This window comes from Saccostrea echinata, unplaced genomic scaffold, assembly GCF_033153115.1.
Source record: "Saccostrea echinata isolate AGI-Se365-2 ecotype Australia unplaced genomic scaffold, CSIRO_AGI_Sech_v1 ptg000014l, whole genome shotgun sequence".
Lineage (NCBI taxonomy): Eukaryota > Metazoa > Mollusca > Bivalvia > Ostreida > Ostreidae > Saccostrea > Saccostrea echinata.
In genome coordinates, this window is record NW_026889763.1 from 6,988,195 (window position 1) to 7,012,521 (window position 24,327).

Consider the following 24,327-nt stretch of genomic DNA (forward strand, 5'->3'; position numbering starts at 1 on the left):
AGTTTGAATTCATAATGTAGGAATAACAGAATATTTTCCGTCATTTCATGAAATTATTTATTATTTTGTAGGAACGTCTCAATTAGGATTATGGAATTTAAAACACAAGGAAAAATATTCTAAGAATGTAGAAAATGTTAATTTAGAATCTAGATTTAAATAAAATTAAATATAATCGTGTTTTCCCCAAACAATCGCATTTATTAAAAAAAACTACAACGACAAGTTGCCAAACATTTTATTTAATTCTTATAAGATATAAAAGACAATACATACGATAGATTTCATTTGAATTTTATTATTATGTGTATTTTTGTAACACTTTCTGGTCATGATTATCGATAATAAAGACCGTCGATTGCTAGTCAGAGGAAACGCGGACTGAAACCCACGATCATAAATAAATCGATATTAGCACCGTTTTTTCTAGTATTTTATTATGAAAATAAAAGATATAAGGTAGAATAATACATTTTTTTTATAATTTCAATTTAATATTAGTTGCTTTTGTCTGTTTATCGAATATTTTATCTTGAATACCTGCATGTCAAGGAGCAAAAGATCGCCAACTTTGCCAGTGAATAAATCCCGATTTGTACAATAAAGTTGTATTTTTGTAAAATACAAACTCTAAAAACACCTTTAATCTATCATTTCCGAGTGGTTTTACATTTGCCAAATAATCCGTTACTTTGCACCGGCGATTTTTGTAAAGCCCTACTTTCTGCGTGAAATACGCACATTTTTAAGCATCTGCGCATGCTCGTACCCCCGTTTGGGGGTATGGATTTCCCATTTCCGTTTACCCCCATTCGGGGGTTCGACCAGACTGTATAGGTCTAAAATTTAAGCATCAAGCTTAAGACGTGTATGCTTTTAAAGAAGCAATGTCAATCACGAGTGACAATCAAGTAATATTGAAATTGGGCAATAAAGGACGCGTGCCAGCTTTAGGATTTGGAACATATGCCCCCAGGGAGGTAAGGCATGTCATGGTGTGCACAAATTAAATTGATTAATGTAAACAAATGTATGACCCCATTCAAGTGCTGCTATTTTTGACTTGGAATAAAGAAGAATGGGGGAATTTTGTAGTAACAATCAGCTACTTTTCACTGCAATTGTTTAATATTTTAAACATTAAATTAGAGATATTAAATAAAGCTTTCAACAGTGTTATGTCTGTTAGTGTGTACAAAGTTTACATTATCTGAATTAAAATGACCTACACTAAATTACTACCCACACCCATGTAAATCAGACAAAAAATTGATTAAGGTCAGGTGTCCTCAGATGATAGTCTAGACTAGGCTGTTATCAGGTTATACATATGTACATATACTTATCATGCTTATCTCATGCCTGTTCTACATGAATAGACTGTACATGTAGATAAAAATAAGTGTGTAAATGCAATTGACTGGCTGTCAATACACCTTTTTGGTAACTGATGTTACTTCCCAAATAGAAGCCCCCTCCCCCCTTTGCTAAATATTATGAGATAAATATTTGCTTTAGGTAAGAATTTTTGACTCGTACCATGCATACTGGGATGCCATTACATATACTTGCTGGTGGAAGACTGCATTAAGACTGTACTTATGGCTTTTGAGCAGTGACAACATTTACTCTGACATGAGATCCTGGTTTATCAGGGTTATATGGTCTCAACTGAAGGACTAGTCTCTAGCAGGGCTAGAACTAATTACTTTTGTTTACTGGTCACTCGGGCTAGTGCCTTAAATTTTTACTGGTCAGCTAAGTACTTTCACTGTCCCACTGGGCCAGTAGATTAAAAAAAGACTGGCCCAAAGCCATAATAATAATAGTAATATTTTTTTTTATATTGTGATACTTAGAAGTACAACTTAACAAAACAAGAAACAGCAGAAGTTGGGACACACAACCCTGTCAAGTTAACTAGCCCGACTGTGAATGAATTTTATTATGAATAAAAAAATGCTGAACTAAAGGGCACATGCCCTCTGCAATGTACTAGCCCAGATTGAAAATTCACTGGCCCAAGACCAGTGGGCCATCAATTATTTTGATCGAGCCCTGTCTAGGTTCCTTAGTGGGATTCAAACCCATGATATAAGGATCAACTTATTACTCCTTGAATCTAGAAGGAAATGTGACCCGGAGAAATTGGAATAAATTATATTTTTTCAAAGGATTCTGAGGAAAATAAGTTTGCGTCTAAATGAAGTGCTTGAACAAGTGATCCTTATATTGTGTAATGTCTTATGACTTGCTATATTTCTCAAAAGATGTAGGACAATATAATATTGATTTTTCAAAAGTAGATCAAAGGTCAGTTTCAATACAACATAGACACATCAGTCCCTTGTACTTTTGAAAGAGTTCGAAAACTGTATAATACATGTTTTAGGAATTAGACACTATATCTCCTTTTAAAGAGGTCAAAGGTCAACTTCAAGGTCAAATGATAAGTTAACTAGTAATTCAAATTAAGACTTAAGGTCAAGATCTAGGAAATGAAAGGTGCCTACAGATTTCTAAAATTTGAGAAATAAGTTCCTTTAATGATGCTTCATCGCTAAAGCTTTTTAACATAATGTGTATCGGGCATGATTTTTAGGCAAATAAGGCCAAAAAATCCCAGTGTTTTAAACTGTCATTTTCAATGAAAAACAAAGAAAACCATTCATGAATATGGGAGTTTTTTTCCATATCAGACAAATGAAATGTTTCCATATTGTCAACAGTCCCCCAGAAAACGGTAATGTGTATGTTCTTGGCCTCTACATTAAAACACTAAATTGGATATAAGACTACTTTTCATATAATTTCAAATTGAATTCCATGAAAATTCTTCATTAGCTCTACTAGTCAGAGACCAGAAGAGCTTATGTGATAGTAAGGTGTCCATCGTTCGTCCGTCTGTCTAGCTGTCTGTCTGTCTGTCCGTCCGTCTGTAAACAATTTTTCAAAAGGCTACTCCTCCTACAGTTTTGGTCTGATTTCAATATAACTTGGCACACAAGTAGGCTACACTAAGATACATAATCCTGTTTATCGGTTTTTGATTTCGATGAACAGTGTTTCCATGGTTACTAAAAATAGAAATTTCCTTGAAATACTTTCAAAATGCTACTCCTCTTATAGTTTTGATCTCATTTCAATATAACTTGGCACACAAGTAGACTACACAAAGGTACAAAGTTTTCTGTACCAGTTTTTGATTTCGATGAATGGTGTTGCCATGGTTACTAAAAATAGAAATTTTTTGAAATACTTTCAAAATGCTACTCCTCCTAGTACATGTTTTGTCTGATTTCAGTATAACTTGGCATACAAGTAGACTACACTGAGATACATAATTGTCTTTATTGCTTTTTGATTTTGTTTAATGATGTTGCCATGGTTACTTAAATCAAAATTTATATAAAATTATTTTAAAAGGCTACTCCTCCCACAGTTTTATTCTGATTGAAATAAATCTTGCCACAAAAACAGACTAAACCAAGGATCATTATTCTATTTATTGCTGTTGCAAAGTTTCAAATCCAAGTGCTACTTTTATCTTCCTTTATAAGTACAACCAGTAGAGCTACAGTCTCATCAGAGACTTCTGGTTTTCAGTATTTTTGTATTAAATCCGTAAAGTATGGGGGAAAAAAGTTGATTATGACGTCATAATGGATCTAGCACCAAGAAGACAATTAAGAGTCATTTACTAGATCTTGACACTTTTTGCAATTATATGAGGGTTTATGAAAAAGTTCGTGGACTGATGCGATAAAATTAATACTATGTAGTCGTTGATTACAAAATTTATAGGGAACATAAATCAACAAAAGTTTAAGAAGTATTGAAAAGTTCAGCTTGATATGTTTATAATTTGCCAAATTATCATTAACAAATAAAAAGGACATTATATGATCACCCGGCGCTGTCGTCGTTTAGTTTCATGAAGTCCGACAACGTCATTATCCTCAATGCCCATACTCTCTGCCTCAATATACTTATCTTGATGAGATTCTCTAGAGTAAAGTTAAGACCTAAACCCGTCTTGTTTATATGACTTTACAATGTCATGAACACCTGATTTCAATGCATTAATATTGTAAATATTAAATCTATACAAAGGACAAGATCCTCGCTTGGTTTTGCCAGCATAATTTTCTTGGCGGAGTTCAATGTCAACCAATGATCAACATCACTTTTCGACGTGACTGACTTTGGACACCCTGACAACAAATAGACATTAACCGTGTGTCTCTTTTCTTGCTGAATTGTTTTTGGTATTTAAAAACAAGTACTCAGGATGTATTTTATTTCTCTAGCCTATTTAAACATTTACTAGGTCTATGCCAGGTTTTCGAGGGGTTGAAACTTTAAAGAATGTTTTAAAATGTCACCCTACCCCCTTTCGTTGTCATTTTTAACCCCTTTATTGTTTGGACATTGCATATAAAATTAATGATAAAATTACATAGAATATACAGAATGAGGCAAAAATTGCAACTTTTATGGAAAATATATGTCATATCACATGAGTGACTTGATGGGATTATTGAATGACAAATGCTCATACAAGAAGAGTTTTTCTAAGTTACACTCGGGTAGAAAATACGTCATGTTCGACGTTGCGCCACCTGGACATACCATTGCTTACAAAAACATTTACGATTCACTCAAAAATAAAACTTATGATTCATAGTTTACTTTACAGATAGAAAAGAAGATACTTATTTAATGTTTAAAAATTCATTGATGCATCTCAAGCGGTTTTAATTTTATGATGCTAGTCCACGAACTTTTTGATAACCCCTCGTAGTCAGTAGTTTACATGCTAACAGCAACTTTTCTTCATCTCATAGTTAAAAGATATTTAGATTTATCCATGATAATTTTATTGAGAATCAATTTCATAACCTCTAAATCATCAAGAATACCCATGTGTTTGTATTGGACATGTTCAAGTAGTAGGTTAAACATTTCTCAAAAAGACTCATGACAATAAAATGGCTTCAAATTAAATTTGTACCAAGTCATTACAAACTCAATGAGTGGTATCTTTTTTCCTCCTCCCCCATTGGCCAAACCCAAGTACAAAAATGCAAGAAAGTATTTAAGCAAGGTTATAACTTATTATGCCCTTAATTATAGAAATAAATACTTAACTGAACACTATTTTTATAAAATGGTGTAATATAATTATATAAACATGGCAATGAAACAGAAATAAACAATATAGTTGTTAACTGTAAGTCTATAGCTAAATTTGTTGTTGGAAATTGTCAAAATGTGTTTTCCAAAGTACCATTATAATGCCATTAAGAACTTGTAATATTCAGAGTGAAGATGATGTGTATGAAGCGGTTCGTGTGGCCATAAAAACAGGGTATCGTCATCTAGACTGTGCTGCCATCTACAGGAATGAGAGAGCCGTGGGTCAGGCCATAAAACAAACCATCGTAGAAGACAAAGTCAGGAGGGAGGACTTGTTCATTACAAGCAAGGTTTCTCTTGACTTCTACAAATCACCTCTGAGTCAGATAAAACAATGACTGAAATGTCCTTTTTCTCCCCTCCCCCCCCCCCCCCCCCCCCCAATTCATTGATGTAAATACACATTTCCAACTACAGTCAAACCTCATTATCTCAAACTCTATCGGACTGAGAAAAAAATTTGAGATATCTGAGGATTCGAGATATCAAGGGTAAAATACTAAAGGAATATGTGGTTGAGATTTTCAAATAACTTTGACGTATCCATGGTGTTTGAGATATCAGTGTTCCAGATACCGAAGTTCAACTGTTTTATTTTTCCTTTTTTACTATTTACATAATTTGCCACTTCAAAGCTAAATTGCAATGACTTTGTCATGGCATCAGAGAAAGTATATTATTTAGAAAAATTTGGACTGAGTGACTTCTGCATGCATATCAAGGTATGTATTCATGTATATTGATTGTATGAAAATCTTTTCTGAATCTTTTACTTTATTTCAGCTGTGGAATTCCTGCCACAGACCAGATTTAGTAAGAACTAGTCTCAAAAAGAGCATGGAGGACCTAGGACTGCAGTATTTAGATCTGTACCTCATTCACTGGCCAATTGCTCTTAGGGTAAGATCTCATTCACAAGCCAATCACTCTAAGGGTAAGATCTCATTCAATGGCCAATCACTCTAAGGGTAAGATCTCATTCATTGGCCAATCACTCTAAGGGTAAGATCTCATTCATTGGCCAATCGCTCTTAGGGTAAGATCTCATTCAATGGCCAATCACTCTAAGGGTAAGATCTCATTCAATGGCCAATCACTCTAAGGGTAAGATCTCATTCATTGGCCAATCTCTCTTAGGGTAAGATCTCATTCAATGGCCAATCACTCTAAGGGTAAGATCTCATTCATTGGCCAATCATTCTAAGGGTAAGATCTCATTCACTGGCCAATTACTCTAAGGGTAAAATCTCATTCACTGGCCAATCACTCTAAGGATAAGATCTCATTCATTGGCCAATCACTCTAAGGGTAGGATCTCGTTTACTGGCCAACCACTCTAAGGATAAGATCTGATTCATTGGCCAATCACTCTAAAGGTAAGATCTCATTCATTGGCCAATCACTCTAAGGGTAAGATCTCATTCATTGGCCAATCACTCTAAGGGTAAGATCTCATTCACTGGCCAATCGTTCTAAGGGTAAAATCTCATTCACTGGCCAATCGTTCTAAGGGTAAAATCTCATTCATTGGCCAATCACTCTGAGGGTAAGATCTCATTCATTGGCCAATCACTCTAAGGGTAAGATCTCATTCACTGGCCAATTGCTCTAAGGGTAAGATCTCGTTCACTGGCCAATTGCTCTAAGGGTAAGATCTCATTCATTGACCAATCACTCTAAGGGTAAGATCTCGTTCACTGGCCAATTGTTCTAAGGGTAAAATCTCATTCACTGGCCAATCACTCTAAGGGTAAGATCTCGTTCATTGGCAAAAACATTAAAAAAAAAAGATAATAAAATCATCCCCCAAATAAATAAAAAATTATTCTAATTTTATCACATAAAAAATTAACTGGAATCAAAAAATAACAAAATACAAGATGTTTTGATAATTTATAATACCATTTTCTCCAGATTTTGGGTATATTAATAAGACATTGAAAAGTTATTTTTAAATCCTAGAAAACTACAAATTTGGTTACATTATACAAATACCACATCAGACCAGATATGAATTTAGTATGTGTAAATGTATAATATACTTATTAAATCCTTTATTCCCGTCTAGGAAGGAGGTGAATTTATTCCGAAGGATGAAAAAGGAAATGTTTTATTCTCTGATGTTGACTATGTAGACACTTGGAAGGTAAATACTATAGAATTAATGGAAATATTAGTAAATTCTAACAGTGATAAGTTTTAGAAAAAAAAGAAAATAAAGTATCTTTGTATTTTATTGTGTTGCAAAATTAAGCTTTCTAATAAAGATAAAAAAACTTAATAGATAACAGAGATATTTCTGTTGTAGGCTATGGAAGATTGTGTAGATGAAGGACTTGTAAAGTACATTGGATTGTCCAACTTTAACAGTGAACAAATTCAAAGAATTCTGGATGTAGCAAGAATTAAACCTGTCATGAATCAGGTGTGATTTGCTCAATAGTTGTTTTTCACTTGGATATGAACATCATGAACATATGAACATTTATAGAAAAAACTAAAATGAAGTAATTTGAGCTACATTTGTAAGCTATGATATAAAAGGAATTTAGATGATTTGAGCTACATTTGTAAGCTATGATATAAAAGGAATTTAGATGATCAAAAGAAATTTGTATTTATGATGTGTATGTTTTAATAAGTGTACATGTACTAAGTGATGAAGTTTAACTTTTAAAACCTTTTTTTAACACATTTTCAATAAAAAAATTAATTGAAATTCTAATATGTAATTATATACATGACATTTAGACATATTGTATGTAGGGTAAAAATACTGCTCATTTAACAAGAAAGAGTATTATATTTGCAAATACATATTATTTTTCCATAGGTTGAATGTCATATATACCTTAGTCAAGAAAAGCTGATAGAATTCTGCAAAGCACGAGGCATTACAGTAACAGCATATTCTCCATTTGCTAGTCCTGGACACAAATCGTAAGTCTGACTATGAATGTCATTATCTTTTTTAGCTTTTTTTAGCCAAGACTCAAAGAGCTAATGCCATTTGTGGTAAGTGCATGAACTATTTTGAAATGTGGAATTTATCTCAAGAACACCTTAGCCAATTTTTGTCAGATTTGTTGCAGAGTATCCTTGGCCCATGGGTTTTCATTTTTGCTGAAAATAGAGATTTGACCCTTAAACAAGGCGAGATAATTAGGGAAATAAAAACTAAAGTAGTGGTTGCTAAAAAAATTCTTCTCAAAAACCATTGGAAAGGTAATTACTAAACTTACACTTGAGGATGAGGATACATTGTACATTAAAAATTGTTCAAGGCGTCACCCTAGGGCAAAGGGCATGGTCTCAAGGTCACTTCAAAGTTGACGTAAAATGAAATTTTGTTATAACTGTGATATTTTGCCAACAATTAGGACAAGAATCATCAAATCTTGTCAGTTGATGCATCTTAGATTGATCCAAAAGTAGGTCATGATGATCTACTTTTTAAATTTTGCAGCTATTCATTTTCAAATTGTTTTAGATGCATATCTTGGGCAAGCTGAAGCGTATGATCAGGGCTCTCAATTATCTATAATTGGGGCCTTCAAGGGCCCCATTCCCAATCAAAAAGGTACTTTTTTTCCCAATTGAATGTGTTAATTTTCCCAATAGTCATTTCTCAAAAAAGTTAATGAAAATATAGTTTGATATGTCGTAACTTAACTTGCTATTCATATTCCTCTGTACTGCAAAACAAAAATTTAGTTGATAACAAAGACCAGAAATCCAGTATTTCATGATTTTAAAGCATAATGGTTATCCCAAAATTTCCCAAAAGGTCGCAATTTTCCCAATCTTTACGGCCCCAGCCCCATTCCCAAAAAGTGGTACGAGAGCCCTGATGATCATTAGTCCTTGTAAGTAGTTGCATGTAAAGGCCTCGTAATATATCGGTCTAAAAGTATGTCACCATGACCTACTTTGGGGATTTCTTTGCTTTTTTTCCCAATACAGTCAAACCTCATTATCTCAAACTCAATGGGACCAAGAAAAAACTGAGAGTATCTGAGGATTCGAGATATCCAGGGTAAAACACTTAAAGAATCAGGGGATAGGACTTCCAAATCACTTTGACATATCCATGGTATTCAAGATATCAGTGTTCGAGACAACGAAGTTTGCCTGTATTTCATTTTTAAGAGGTTTAGAATCATCAAACTATCTTGGTCATCAAAGAAAGTCAACCAAAGAATAGGTCACCATGCCCTACTTTTGGAATTTCACAGCTATATCTAAAAATTTTGGATAATAAGAGGTTTAAAATCATCAAACTTTGTCAGTTGATGCATCTTGCAGGGATTTATCAGCCTATTTTGGGAAATGCCATTTTTGGGGAATTGGGAAAAAATTATCGGCTTTTTGATGAAATTGGGAAAAATTAAAAATGTTGCTTAAATCATGTATTCAGGTGTAATTCATTTAACATTTCAGCATGAACTCTAATTTGGGCAACCAAACAGACAATATATATGATCCAACTTCATACAAGATCAATTATGAATAACAGACTAATAAAAGTAAAATTGACTTCAATGAGTATAAAGTGTTTATACAACTTAGGGTAGTACATGTGCGTATGAGATTCCAATTTAGGTCATTACAGAATCTGTTTCTGGAGAATATATAAATCTCCTGCAAGTATACATTTTCTCAAAGTCCTCTTTTAATATGTATTAATGCATTGAAAATATATTTTTCTATTTGAAATAATGCCTACAGACCTTACCATACACTCGTAGATCAATTGAGTAGGTAGAAATAACTTAATAAATCTATATAATTACACAATATCACCATTTTCAGAAAAACGGAGGAAATTCGGATTAAAAGTTGGCGATGTTTTTACAGTGTTTTTAAACATGTGTTATGACTGTAGCTTTGCTTAATGACTTAAATAGATGAATATTACAGACAATCTGACAATTTTCCTTGTCTTTTTCCAAGATAATTAAATACAAAAGCATTGTTCACCAATTGGGAAAAAATACTGCCAAATTGGGAAAAATTTAACTCATTTTCAATTGGGAATGGGGCCGAATTTCGGCCCCTGAGAAGGTACTGATAAATCCCTGTCTTGGGTTCTCAAAGTGTGTCAAAAAGTAGTCAGTATGCCTACTTTTGGGATTTTACAGCTATATCTAAATATTTCAGATAATAAGAGGCTTAGAATCATCAAACTTCATCAGTTCTCATTGGGTTCTCAAAGAGTGTTAACTAAAAAGTAGATCGTGGTGACCTACTTTAGGAATTTCTAGGCCACATGTATATTTAAATATTTCAGAAAATCAGAAGCTTAGAACCATAAATCTTTTCCAGTTTATGCATCTTGGGTCCTCAGAATGTGTCATCCAAATAGTTAGATCATGATGTCCTATTTTTGGGAATTTTTCATTTCTATCTCAATGTTTAGGGTAGGAAGAGGCTTAGAACCATCAAAATGGGGCCTTTAAATTGTGTCAGAATCATCAAACATTGTCAGTTGATGCATCTTTGGCTCTTGTGTGTTGTCAACTGAAAAAGAAAGGTCATGCACAGTTACATACTTCCTGAATTTTACAGCTTATCACTAAAAAATATTGTAACCAAAATAATTTGAACAAACCTGAATAGTTGATGTTTTTTGTATTCCAGGATATTTCAATTCAAAAGTAAGTCACAGTGACCTACTTTTTTAATTTCATTGTCAAATCTTACTAGCCTGGATAGATAGAGGCCTAGGATCATCAGACCTAGTCAGCTGATTTATCTTGGGACCTTAAGATATGTTGACCTAAAAAAGATCAAGTCATTTTAGGCCCTTGGGCCTCAGAGGTGTTTGTTTAAAGTGGTTAGTTTGCTATGATGTCCACCTTAGTTACTATGTACTTACTGGCAAAGTTGTCCGTAAGAAATATCCAGGACTTCTTTTTTCTGACCCTAAGAGTCCTCCTACTTTTCATTGATTTTTATCTCTACTGCTTGTGCAGCAATGGCAAGGTTTCTGTCTTCCATCCATCTGTCTGTTTTGATCTGATTTCAATTAAACTTGCTAAACAAGGAAGACCAACTAAGATACATCATTTTATATTTTGGGTTTTTAATAATTAATGGTGTTGCCATGGTTACTAAAAATAGAAATTTCTTTAAAATTTTTTCAATTTGCTTATATTAATCCTCCAACATTTTAAGCCACAGATTTCAATAAGACTACACTAAGATTCATAATTTAATATTAGTGGTTTAATTAAGATTTTAAAAAATGATGTTGGCATGAATATACTAAAAAAAAAATGTTAATGTTTTCAAAAGTCTACTTTTCCTACATTTTTAGTATGTGTTCAAAGAAACCTTGCTATACAAATAGACTGCATTTTGATATACAATTCAGTATATCACTTTTGATTAGAATGAATGATGGTTCCATGGTTACTTAAAATAGAAATTTCTGTGAAAGTCTTTCAAAAGGATATTTTTCCTATAGTATTATTATTTTCCACACAAAGAACCTTAATATCCAGGGATCATTGTCTCAATAGTTTTAAACACAATGCATCTATCAGTGTCACTTGGTTAGTTTTTGTTAACCAATTCGTTCTTTACTTATTCTCTTCAGTATTCCTTACACCCCATGTCTGCAGGAGCCGGTCATTGTTGATATTGCTAAAAGCAAGCAAAAGACTCCTTCTCAGGTAATTCCAGATGTATAAACTTTTGAAATGGATAAATATAGATCACAGTAGATGTACTTGATGATTGAGGGAAATTCACTCTATTTTTAGCCACTTGTTTTCTATTTCAGATCATTTTAAGGTTTCTTCTTCAGAGAGGACTAGTGGTGATTCCGAAATCAGTCAGTCCTGGTAGAATTGTTGAAAATTTTCAGGTAGTTGGGCAATTTTTTTTCATATTATTAGTCTATTTCCAGTGAAACGGGAGGGGACTATAGATTTCTTATCCATCTGTCTGTCTGTCAGTCAGTCCCACTTAGTTTTCAATTTTATTTGATTTAATTGTGTGCAAGATCTAGACAAATCAAATATTCTTAAATACAAGCTAAAGTCTCAAAGACAAAACATATGTACATACATGTATATGTTTTTCACTAGCTTCTTGTATGTGTATTTTGAAATCATTACAAAGTAGTGAAAGACTATGAATTTCAGTAGGAATTGTAACGTAAATGTGTACATGTAATCATTTTGTAAAAAAAAAAGATAGTCAGGGGCATAACTATTATCAAGTTAATTTTTTCCAGTAACTGCTTTCAGTTATTTTTTTTTACCTTAGGCCAAACAAAAAAATATGTGTGGTTCCGGTTACACTTCCAAAAAAATTAGGGTAGGTAGGTAGGGATTTTTTTTTTTTTTTTTAATTTTTTTTTTAGCAAAATGATTTTCTTAATTTTTCTAAATAATACCTATCACTGCTTTGCAAATGGCATTTAGATGTGGCATGATAATATACTAGTAAATATTGGTAGGGGACACCTACATGCTAGCTTGCTTTGGATTTAACACTTTTAAACACTTGCACTATGTTTTGCAAGGAAGCCGTCATTGCCGAAACTAAAACTTAAAGTGGAGAGATTGATGGAAATCGGGGGAAATTCCGGAAAAAATATGAAAATTGCCAAAAAAAAGTTTAGGGTCGGGGGTATAAAATAGGGAAGGTCGGGTAACTACACATATTTTTTTATTTGGCCTTACTAAAGGCCTGCCTTTGCTACATTAATCTTTCAGAATTATATGTTATTCAAACTCACAGCAAAGCTACCGATAGATACCCTTAAGAATTCATATTCCATATTGTTAATTATAATATATTGGAACTGTTAAGATGATCGAAGAATACATTTCACAAAATTAACATTTTGTCAATGTCTTAATATGATTTTTTTCAACCCAATAATGTGTTTCTTTTTTTAAGTACAGGTATATACATGGTGTAATGTTCTTGTAATTACTGGTGAACGATCCAAATAGAATAATAACACATGTGTTCAATACACATCTTTATCTAAAACTATCTAGGAAGTGACCGACATCTAAAACACAAAACCAAAAAGTAAAGATAATAAATTTCCGGATATTACATCACATTTCCTTTTCTTTTTTTTTTTGAATAGAAAATTAAAACATTTAAGTACATAGATTTGGCTAATTTAACTGTCTTTACATTTCACAATAATTGACGTAGAAGTACTTATTTGACTCATGAATTTGAGATTCACAATACACATTGAATGACTAGAATAATCATGACTAGAATAAAGCATATTTTGCTAAACCAAATAAAGTCACAGATATTGGATTATTTCACACACAACACATCCAAAGAATATTTTAAGAAAGCACATAATTCTTCAAGTATCCGGGCATTTTCACTGCACGCGAAGGCCTTTTGTTACCGGTCGGGATGGAAGATAATGGACTTTCTTGAACTGTCGGGGTTTGGATTTCTGGCTTCTCCTGACGGACATTCGGTACGTTAGGAATTTCAATTTCCTCAAGCTCCTCCTCACGCTCTTTTGGATCTTTCAGAACATCCTGATCGATATCAACTTTCTTGAAGTGGGACGAGTTTCGTGTTACCCTGCGACCTTCTCCTTCTGCCGTGATCTGAGTTCCATGTTTCTGTGCTACTACATAAGGTGTAGTGTTGAATGGAGTCGAAAGCTTGTTTTCCTTTGGAACCTTTATTAGAACTGTGTCACCTTCTTTCAACAAGGATTCTCTTGCTTTGCTCTTTGTATCTGCATAGTATTTCATTTTCTCCTTGGCTTGTCTATCATTCTTGTATACATCGGTTCGCTTGTCCTTCCTTTCCACCATTTCAGGTAGTTTTGTCTTCATTTTACGGCCTAGTAGTCCTTCTGCTGGAGACTGACCTGTAGTACTATGGGGTGTTGCCCGATAATTTCTAAGAAATGTAAACATCTCCTGTTTCCAGTTTTTGCATTCTATGTTGGCTGTTTTAATAGCTTTACCAAGAGTGCGCATGAATCTTTCAGCCTCACCGTTCGCCTTTGGCCATAATGGTGTGATCCTCCTGTGCTTGAAGCCAAGATATTCTGAGAACTTGCTGAACTCCTGACTTTGAAATGGTGGGCCATTGTCTGTCTTTAGCTCTTCCGGTATTCCAAATAGCGAGAAGACCTTGTCCATTACTGGTATTACAGATTTCGCTGAAGTAGATCTTAGTATCTCAACCACTGGATATCTGGAGTGGTCATCAATCATGACTAGTACATATTCTCCTGTCGGAAACGGACCACAAAAATCAGCTGATACCCGAGACCATGGTGATTTTGGTATTTCTGTCATATGAAGCGGTTCCTGGTGGTTTGTGGGAGTAGAAGCTAAACAGGGTACGCACTGTTTACAGACATCTTCAACTTGTTGGTTAATTCCAGGAAACCAGACTTTGTCACGTAGAAGCTGCTTGGTTTTGACTAATCCTTGGTGTCCTTCATGTGCTAGTGCTACTACATCCTGTTGAAGGGTGATTGGTATGACAACTCTGTTTTCAAATAGTAGTATGCTGCCATGTTCTGTTGGTGCAATAGTCAATTTGTCACGAATGCGAAAATACGGTTGGACTCGAGCATCTTTTGGAGTTGACTTCCACTCTCCTCTCAGCATTCTTGATATTACTTCTTGAATGATAGGGTCTTTGTTGGATGCATCAGTAATCTGGGTAAGTGATATGCTTTTGGCTTTGCTGAAGACAGAACAAAATTCAAGTATTCCTCTGCTATCTTGGAGTGTCTGAGTATGTTCCCTGATTTCAGAGGATGCCTGGAGATATAATCAGCTGGATTTCCTTTCCCGGGACGATATTCAACAGTAAAGTCATATGGCTGTAATCGTAACCTCCACCTTTCGATCCTGGCTGGGGGTTTGCTTCTTGGATTATTGAAGATTATCTCCAGGGGCTTGTGATCTGTAGTAAGTATGAATTCAGCACCAAATAAGTAGAGATGAAAGTGTTCAATTCCCCACACTATGGCTAACGCCTCCTTTTCCGTCTGGGAGTATCTTGTTTCCACATCAGAGAGAGCTTTGCTTGCATAGGATATGATCCTTCCCTCTTGAGTGAGTACTGCTCCGAGTCTCACTGGACTTGCATCAACCAGAAGCTTTGTTTTCTTTGCAGAATCAAAGTAGGCCATAACATCAGTAGTTAGTTTATCCTTCAGTTCATCAAATGCTGATTGTTCTTCTTTTCCCCAATGCCAAGTAGTTTTCTGGTGAGTGAGAACACGTAGTGGAGCCACAATTGTTGCAAAGTTTGGTATGAAGCGAGAGACATAGTTGGCTAATCCCAGAAGACTACGAAGTTCACCTGCATTTTGTGGAGCTGTAGCTGATTTAATGGCATCTATCTTCTTTGGGTCTGCTGACATCCCTTCTGCACTGAAGTGGTATCCAAAGAATTCTACAGAGTTCTTGTTAAATTCACACTTTGACTTGTTCAAGGTTATGTTCTTCTCACGTAACCTCTGTAGTACCTTCTTGAGCCTTTGATCATGCTCCTCCTGTGTTTTTGCGAACACAATAATATCATCACTGATATTTCGAGTGCCTTCTAGTCCCTCCAAACAGTCTCTGATAATAGTTTGAAATTTTTCTGCAGCACAGCTGATTCCAAATATCAAGCGTTTGTACCTCCGTAGACCAACATGCGTAGTGAATGTTGTTATGTTTCGTGATTCGGGTGCTAGTTCCACCTGATGATATCCTGAGTTGAGGTCCAACTTTGAGAATACACGAGATCCATTTAGGTCAAGTATGATGTCATCTATGGTGGGTGTAATATGCCGTTCTCTCTTGATTGCAGTGTTCACCTGCCTCATGTCAACACAGATCCTAATTTCCTCTGGTTTCTTTGGCTTAGGGGCTACCACTATAGGGGAAACCCAGGGAGTGGGTCCCTCAATTTTCTCTATAATATCAAGTTTTTCAAGTCTCTCTAGCTCAGCTTCCACCTTTTTCCTCATGTGAAAGGGTATTCTCCTATGCGGCTGTGCGACTGGCGCTTTTGTATCGTCAACATGTATCTGTAACTGTAGGTCTTTTATTTTCCCAATGCCTTCAAATCTGTCCGAGAATTCATCAATGATCTGTTCAGTTTTGGACGGCGTGACTAAACGAATAACTGGTATGACGTCCAAGTCCACTGCAGTCTGGTAGCTGAGAAGTGATCCATAACTTCCTTTCACAACATATAATTCTGTAGTTGTCTTTGTACGGTGAGTGATAGATGAAATTTCAGTTCTGAAACTACCAACTAAGTCTATTGGCTTTTTGGATCCATATGCGTAGACTCTTGTACCAGTATGATCAATATTTGGACGTTCCTTGAGTTTGGCAAAACAAGTTTCATCAATTATGTTCACTGTTGTTCCAGTATCAACTAGCATTTCCACGTCTGTGCCAAACATTCTTATTTTGGTTTTTGGTTGCTTACTGTTTCCCTTAGGTTTGTTGATATGAAAGGAATATTCATCCTCAGAGCTCGACACTTCAGTTGTTGCTGTTTGGAGTTGTTTCACCATTTTGGATTTGCACACCCTGGCGAAGTGATTCAGTTTACCACATGATCTACACTTTTGGCCTCTAGCAGGGCACTGTCCAGTATGAGGATATGGTCCTCCACAATGATGGCATGTTTTCTCATGTTTTCGTCGTTCTGAGTTTCCTCTGTTTCTACATGTTCCTCTTTGTATACTTCTGCCTCTCCCATTTCTGGTCCCTCCTTTGTGTGTTTGCTTTCTACGTGAGTTATCTGGGGGCCGTGTCACTGCATTAACGAGTGCCGCACCTTCATTTTCGATCCCTGTAGCTTGTGCATCACTAATTTCAAATGATCTTGCAAGCAATAGCAGTTGTTTCAAATCAATTTCGGATTCACGGAGTGCTCTTCGACGAAGCCTTGAGGAACTGCATGATTGAATAATTTGACTCTTGATTTCATTTTCGACGTTAGTAAACTCACACGTTTCAGCCAGCTTCCTTAGGCGGGTGTGAAATGTGTCAATGGATTCACCTGTTTCTTGTTTTGCTTGCCGGAATTTGTAAATGTCATATTCCTTGTTTCTTTTTGGGACGAAGTACGTGTTCAAAGCATCTACAGCTTGTTTATAAACATCTTCCTCACCTTCCGCGAGGGTCAGTGTTGTGAAAACATCATGCACCTCCTCACCTGCATAATGCAACAATAAAGCCTTTTGACGCTTCTTGTCTGTAACGTTCATAGCAACAATTAAATTTTCAAAACGTTCTTTCCACTTTCTCCATCGCGTCGCCGTGCTTCCTTCTGCATGAAGTACAAATGGGGGAAACTCGGGTAGTGCCGCCATTTTTCTCATGTGGATCACACGTGGAGCGAAATTGCAAATCGAAAGTTAATGTTTATTGTTAAGTCACTTGCCGACCTGGAATGGCGTATTGGGCGATCCTCAGGTGCGCTTTTTTTTTTTTAAGTCTCCGTCCTCGTCCTCGTCGCCAATGTAATGTTCTTGTAATTACTGGTGAACGATCCAAATAGATCCAAATAGAATAATAACACATGTGTTCAATACACATCTTTATCTAAAACTATCTAGGAAGTGACCGACATCTAAAACACAAAACCAAAAAGTAAATATAATAAATTTCCGGATATTACACATGGACATTTACCAGATTTTCCAAACCACATTTTGTGAGTTAAACTATAATGTTAATTTGTTTGTTTGTTGTTTCACATCCCTCTTGAGAAATTTTCATTCATATGGAGATGCCACCACTTGTCGGTGGAGAGCTGAGTTTTTAGCTCTACTGGTCAGAGACCAGAAGAGCTTATGCGATAGTAAGGTGTCCGTCGTCCGTCCGTCTGTCTGTCTGTCTGTCTGTCTGTCTGTCTGTCTGTCCGTCTGTCTGTAAACAATTTTTCAAAACGCTACTCCTCCTACAGTTTTGGTCCGATTTCAATATAACTTGGCACACAAGTAGACTACACTAAGATACATAATTTAGTGCATCGGTTTTTGATTTCGATGGACGGTGTTTCCATGGTTACTAAAAATAGAAATTTCTGTGAAATTCCTTTAAAACGCTACTCCTCCTACAGTTTTGGTCCAATTTCAATATAACTTGGCACACAAGTAGGTTACACTAAGATACATAATTTAGTGCATCGGTTTTTGATTTCGATGGACGGTGTTGCCATGGTTACTAAAAATAGAAATTTCTGTGAAATTCCTTTAAAACGCTACTCCTCCTACAGTTTTGGTCCAATTTCAATATAACTTGGCACACAAGTAGACTACACTAAGATACATTATTTAGTGCATCGGTTTTTGATTTCGATGGACGATGTTGCCATGGTTACTAAAAATAGAAATTTCTGTGAAATTTCTTTAAAACGCTACTCCTGCTACAGTTTTGGTCCGATTTCAATATAACTTGGCACACAAGTAGACTACACTAAGATACATAATTTAGTGCATCGGTTTTTGATTTCGATGGATGGTGTTTCCATGGTTACTAAAAATAGAAATTTCTGTGAAATTTCTTTAAAACGCTACTCCTGCTACAGTTTTGGTCCGATTTCAATATAACTTGGCACACAAGTAGACTACACTAAGATACATAATTTAGTGCATCGGTTTTTGATTTCGATGGACGGTGTTGCCATGGTTACTAAAAATAGAAATTTCTGTGAAATTCCTTTAAAACGCTACTCCTGCTACAGTTTTGGTCCGATTTCAATATAATTTGGCACACAAGTAGACTACACTAAGATACATAATTTAGTGCATCGGTTTTTGATTTCGATGGACGGTGTTTCCTTGGTTACTAAAAATAGAAATTTCTGTGAAATTCCTTTAAAACGCTACTCCTGCTACAGTTTTGGTCCGATTTCAATATAACTTGGCACACAAGTAGACTACACTAAGATACATAATTTAGTGCATTGGTTTTTGATTTTGATGGACGGTGTTTCCATGGTTACTAAAAATAGAAATTTCTGTGAAATTCCTTTAAAACGCTACTCCTGCTACAGTTTTAGTCTGCTTCTAATATAATTAGGCATACAAGAAGACTATACTAAGATACATAATTTATTGCATTGGTTTTTGAATTCGATGAACAGTGTTGCCATGGTTACTTAAAATAGAAATTTCTGTGAAATTCCTTTAAAATGTTACTCCTCCTACAATTTTGGTCTGATTTCAATCTAATTTGGCACACAGTTAGAATACACTACGATACATAATATGTATTTCTGTTTTTTTTTATTTGGGTGAATGGTGTTGTCATGGTTACTAGAAATAGAAATTTCCATGAAATACTTTCAAAACGCTACTACTCCTAGTTTTCATTTGATTTCAATATAACTTGTCACAAAAGTAGACTACATTAAGATACATAATTCTATTTATTGTTGCATGTTGCAATGTTTCAAATCCAAGTGCTACTTTTCTTTTGTTATACAAACAGACCAGTAGAGCTACAGTCTCATCAGAGACTTCTGGTTTTACCTAAACTCGGCACTGAGGGCCATTGAGCAGTGAGGGATCTTTTCTCATGCCAGCACCTACTGCGACATGGAACCTCGATTTATACGGTCTCATCCGAAGGACCGGTCTCCGAGTCCCACAGTGGGATTTGAACCCGCGACGTAAGGATCAACTTCTTACTCCGCGACTCTAGAGCAGACGCTCTAACCACTGCACCATGCAGATGACATAATGTTAATTGTTTTTTAGTTTAAAATTTTCATCATGCATCTTGCTACAAATGGTCCTTAACTTAAATGATTTTTAAAGAAAATTTGGCTTTAGCTGCATATATACCTTTCATAGTGTCTATAGTTCCTGTTGGAAGTTTTAAGTAAATAAATTACTTGACTTTAATATGCCACTGACTGCCTTACAAACAAAAATATTGAGTATGATTAATGATTTGATTGAAAATCATTTTAATTTTTCTTGTTGTTATAGTGTGTATATGTCACTGATTAGATGGGGTCATGTAACCCTGTCCATTAGAGGCCTTAACTCAACCAAAAGGTTGGTAGTGCCTGAATTGAATCTTCACTGAACAAAAGAGTGCCGAAATTGCTCTGGTCAAAAGACATAAATGGCAAACCAAACAGAATAATGTATATTATTTAATTTCTTTTGTTAAAAATTTTTCTTTTAAAAAAAATCAATTTTTTTTAATCTTTTGAAAATCATTCCATGAATACAAATTAAACTATACTTGAAGGCATATGTGTTCTTCTTAAAATACTGATCCTATATCAAAGTTTATTACTTTGAAGTTGTTTCCTGAGCTGTAGGTTAGCCCGAACCCTGTTAATTATGAACTTAAATACAAGGCCCCACAACTGTAAATTTGATATTTTGTTTATGATTGATGTTAAACTTTATCTGAATTTAATATATTTTTGAAATTGCTTTTTATGTTAATGTTATAAGTCTTTGAATTTGCAATGGTTGTAAAGTTTATAAAATCATGAGTAAATAAATTTTTAAGTTGATCTCATCTTTCAGACGTGAGTACTCTATGAATTCCTTCAATGTTTTATTTCTCTTAAGATTGTTCGTTATCATTTCTGGACATTGCAATGAAAAAATATTTTATATTTCAGGTGTTTGATTTTGAATTGACAGATGAAGAAATGAAAAAGATTCTTGCTTTGAATAAAAATCATAGAATTAACACTGAGGATATGTAAGTATAACCACTTCTATTTTAGTCTTCTTGTATGTTTACAAAGTGTTCATTTATTTATTTGCTAGGTTAACACACATGAGAGACAATGTATTTCAATCTACTTAATCATTGTCTTTCATAGATGTAAACTTTTTTTAATGCATTTTCTTTTTTAGCTCACCTGAGCCAAAGGCTCAAGTGAGCTTTTCTGATCAAAATTTGTCTGTTGTCTGTCGTCGTTGTCGTTGGCGTTGTCATTAGCTTTTCACAATTTCATCTTCTTCTCCAGAACCACAGGGCCAATTTCAACCAAACTTGGCACAGAGTATTCTTGGGTGGAGGGGATTCAAATTTGTTCAAATGAAGGGCCATGCCCTCTTCCAAGGGGAGATAATTACAAAATAGTGAAAAATTAATGGCATCTTTTAAAAATCTTCTTCTCAAGAAGCAATGGACCAGGAAAGATGAAACTCATGTGGAATCATCGTCAGGTAGTGTAGATTAAAGTTTGTTCAAATCATGACCCCTGGGGTAGGGTGGGGCCACAATGGACGATCATATTTTTCATAGGAGTATATAGGAAAAATCTTTAAAAATCTTTTTCTCAAGAACAACAAAGCCATGATTGGTCATATTTATCTGAAAGCATCCTCAGGTGGTGTAGATTCAAATTTGTTCAAATCATGACCCTCGGGGGTAGGGTGGGGCTACAATGGACAATCATAGTTTAACAAAAGAGTATATAGGAAAAATCTTCAAAAATCTTCTTCTCAAGATCAGCAAAGCCAAGATAGGTCATATTTATATGGAAGCATCCTCAGGTGGTGTAGATTCAAATTTGTTCAATTCATGACCCCCAGGGGTTGGGTGGGGCTACAATGGACGATCATAGTTTTCATAGGAGTATATAGGAAAAATCTTCAAAAATCTTCTTCTCAAGAACAGCAAAGCCATGATTGGTCATATTTATATGGAAGCATCCACGGGTGGTGTAGATTCAAATTTGTTCAAATCATGACCCCCAGGGGTTGGGTGGGGCTACAATGGACAATCATAGTTTTCATAGGGGTATATATAGGAAAAATCTTCAAAAATCTTCTTCTCAAGAACAGCAAAGCCATGATTGGTCATATTTATATGGAAGCATCCACAGGTGGTGTAGATTCAAATTTGTTCAATTCATGACCCCCAGGGGTTGGGTGGGGGCCACAATGGACGATCCAAGTTTTGTATAGGAGTATATAGGAAAAATCTTTAAAAATCTTCTTCTCAGGAACAGCAAAGCCGTGATTGGTCATATTTATATGGAAGCATCCTCAGATAGTGTAGATTCAAATTTATTCAAATCATGACCCCCGGGGGTAGGGTGGGACAACAATGAAAGTTTAAACTTGCAGGAAAAGAAGCCACAGTTAGTCAAAGAAATATGTAAGCATCCTTAGTTAGTGTAGATTCAATTTTGTTCAAATCATACCCTCAACCCCCCCCCCCCCCCCTTTTTAAGGGTAGGTCGGGACCATTTATGCATGTAAGCTTTTCAATACTGAACTGAGTTTTGCTTTTTTCCTAGCCACAGTGCTCAGGTGAGCGATGTGGCCCATGGGCCTCTTGTTGATTATCTGATCCTTGGATAATTCAGTAAGAAATAGCCAAAAACACATATGAACATATGAAACTAACAAGAAAAAAAAAACCCAACTGCACCTTTATTTTACAGAGCATTGACACACAAGTACTATCCATTCAACATTGAATTCTAAAGCAGCCAAGTTATCAGGATTATTTCTCTCTACAGACTATGCAAATTTAACATTTGTATTTTTGTGTTTCCTTTATCATTTTATTCATGGAGAATCAGTATATAGTAAACATGGGTACAGCGAACATGCTAATAATGAATTTATGCTTACAGCAACATGATTTTTTTTTATTCCCTGTAGTTTTAAATTGAATTATAAACTAATGGGATATAAAGAACTACATTTATGATGAATCAAAATTGTTTGTCTCTGGCACTTCGCTCTAAGCATGATTCCCTTTATGACATTATCACATAACCAATGAAACCTCTAGTATTTTCTTATAATCAATCAGCATTATAAATGTGTGATTTGAAATGTTTTTTTATTTTTTCATATTCATTGAAGATTGTGTTTGGGAATATAAAAACTTGTTACTGAATTTAAAACTTCATTGTTTTATTTTAATTTCAAATTGGAAAATATCACATGATTTTTTTTTTTTTAATTAGGGAAAAAGACTACATGCTTTTAAAGTTTCATGTCATTTCAGTTCTCTGTTCAATGTTCTAAATTTTTTTTGTGCCATATTTAAAAATGTTTTTATTTCCCTACCTAGTTTAAAATTAGAATGGTATTTGGAAATGAATTGGAGCTATTCTAATAAGTTCCAAAATTGTACAATTTATTTTATTTTAAAAATACTTCTGAAATTTGCTTGTTTAAAACTTGCTGTTGTTATCAAGAATGTTGATAGATGTACAAAATAATTACATTTGTTGTTTGAATAAAAAAAAGTGTGCCAGTAAACATTTAAGATTGCAGGTGTCTGTAAGATTTTTATTTATATGTGACAGTTTTTATGTTGATCCATATTGACAAAATATTGCATGCAATAACTTTTTACTACTAATGATTTAATCATATTTTGGGAATATTATACAAATATGTAGATACTCATACATCCAAACAATGCAGGACTAATTTTGGTAGAACTGTGAAAAAAATTTTTCTAAAAAAATGTTGAGCATATTTTTGTTTGTTTAATAATGAAATTTGAACTGGAAAAGAATATTCTGTGTCTGATTTTACTCGTTAAAAATAATTTATGTTAATTCTTGCTGTTATTCATGGTGACTTTTTTAAAAAAAAGTCTTTGGTGCTTGTACATGTATACAGTTACGAAATATCATTTAATGAATCAAACTGAATAAAATATCAAATGATTACATTTCACTAGTTTAGTGGACTCTTGGATTGAATCTGTTCATAATGAAATTAAACCACTGCAGGATTCAGGGTAAAATGGGCCTGGTCTGTAGAAATGTGTCGCCACCCTTAAAATCTGCATATCCTACATGGATAAAAAATGACCCCCTTGGAATAATGATTCCCTTTCGATTCTACATGTATTAACGATGTATTCTTTGATATTGACTAAAGGGAGATAACTATAAATGTTCTAATTTGAACATGTATGGTCATGTAAATCTACTGTTAATACTGATGATACTGTTAATATAATAAATATCACTTTTAATAAGATTTAAAATAAATAAAGATATGTAAATTATAAACTAAGAGGTCCATGGACCAAATGCTCACGAGCTTAATGGACCATATAGATATGAGATATATGCTTAATAGAATTTTTCTGTTGACGCATCCTTCGTGTTGTATACCCTTAACTCATG

General features: G+C 34.6%; 1 protein-coding gene across 1 annotated transcript; it reads left to right on the plus strand.

The window, feature by feature from the left end:
* The first annotated feature begins 838 nt into the window (after nt 1-838).
* On the plus strand, nt 839-23,864 carry LOC133186685 (1,5-anhydro-D-fructose reductase-like). The gene is made up of 10 exons (XM_061321937.1): nt 839-980; nt 5,325-5,489; nt 5,983-6,099; nt 7,268-7,345; nt 7,508-7,624; nt 8,033-8,139; nt 11,801-11,876; nt 11,987-12,070; nt 20,830-20,912; nt 22,612-23,864. Exons 1-10 carry the CDS (start codon nt 888-890, stop codon nt 22,652-22,654), a joined length of 963 nt encoding a protein of 320 aa, XP_061177921.1. The 5' UTR covers nt 839-887; the 3' UTR covers nt 22,655-23,864.
* Nucleotides 23,865-24,327: the final 463 nt, after the last annotated feature.

Bases quoted from the DNA above. Each gene is read 5' to 3' on its own strand.
- LOC133186685 (XM_061321937.1), top strand. From the start codon at position 888: ATGTCAATCACGAGTGACAATCAAGTAATATTGAAATTGGGCAATAAA. The intron at 981-5,324 runs GTAAGGCATGTC...TGTAATATTCAG, and splicing joins GAACATATGCCCCCAGGGAG to AGTGAAGATGATGTGTATGA. The intron at 7,625-8,032 runs GTGTGATTTGCT...ATTTTTCCATAG, and splicing joins TTAAACCTGTCATGAATCAG to GTTGAATGTCATATATACCT.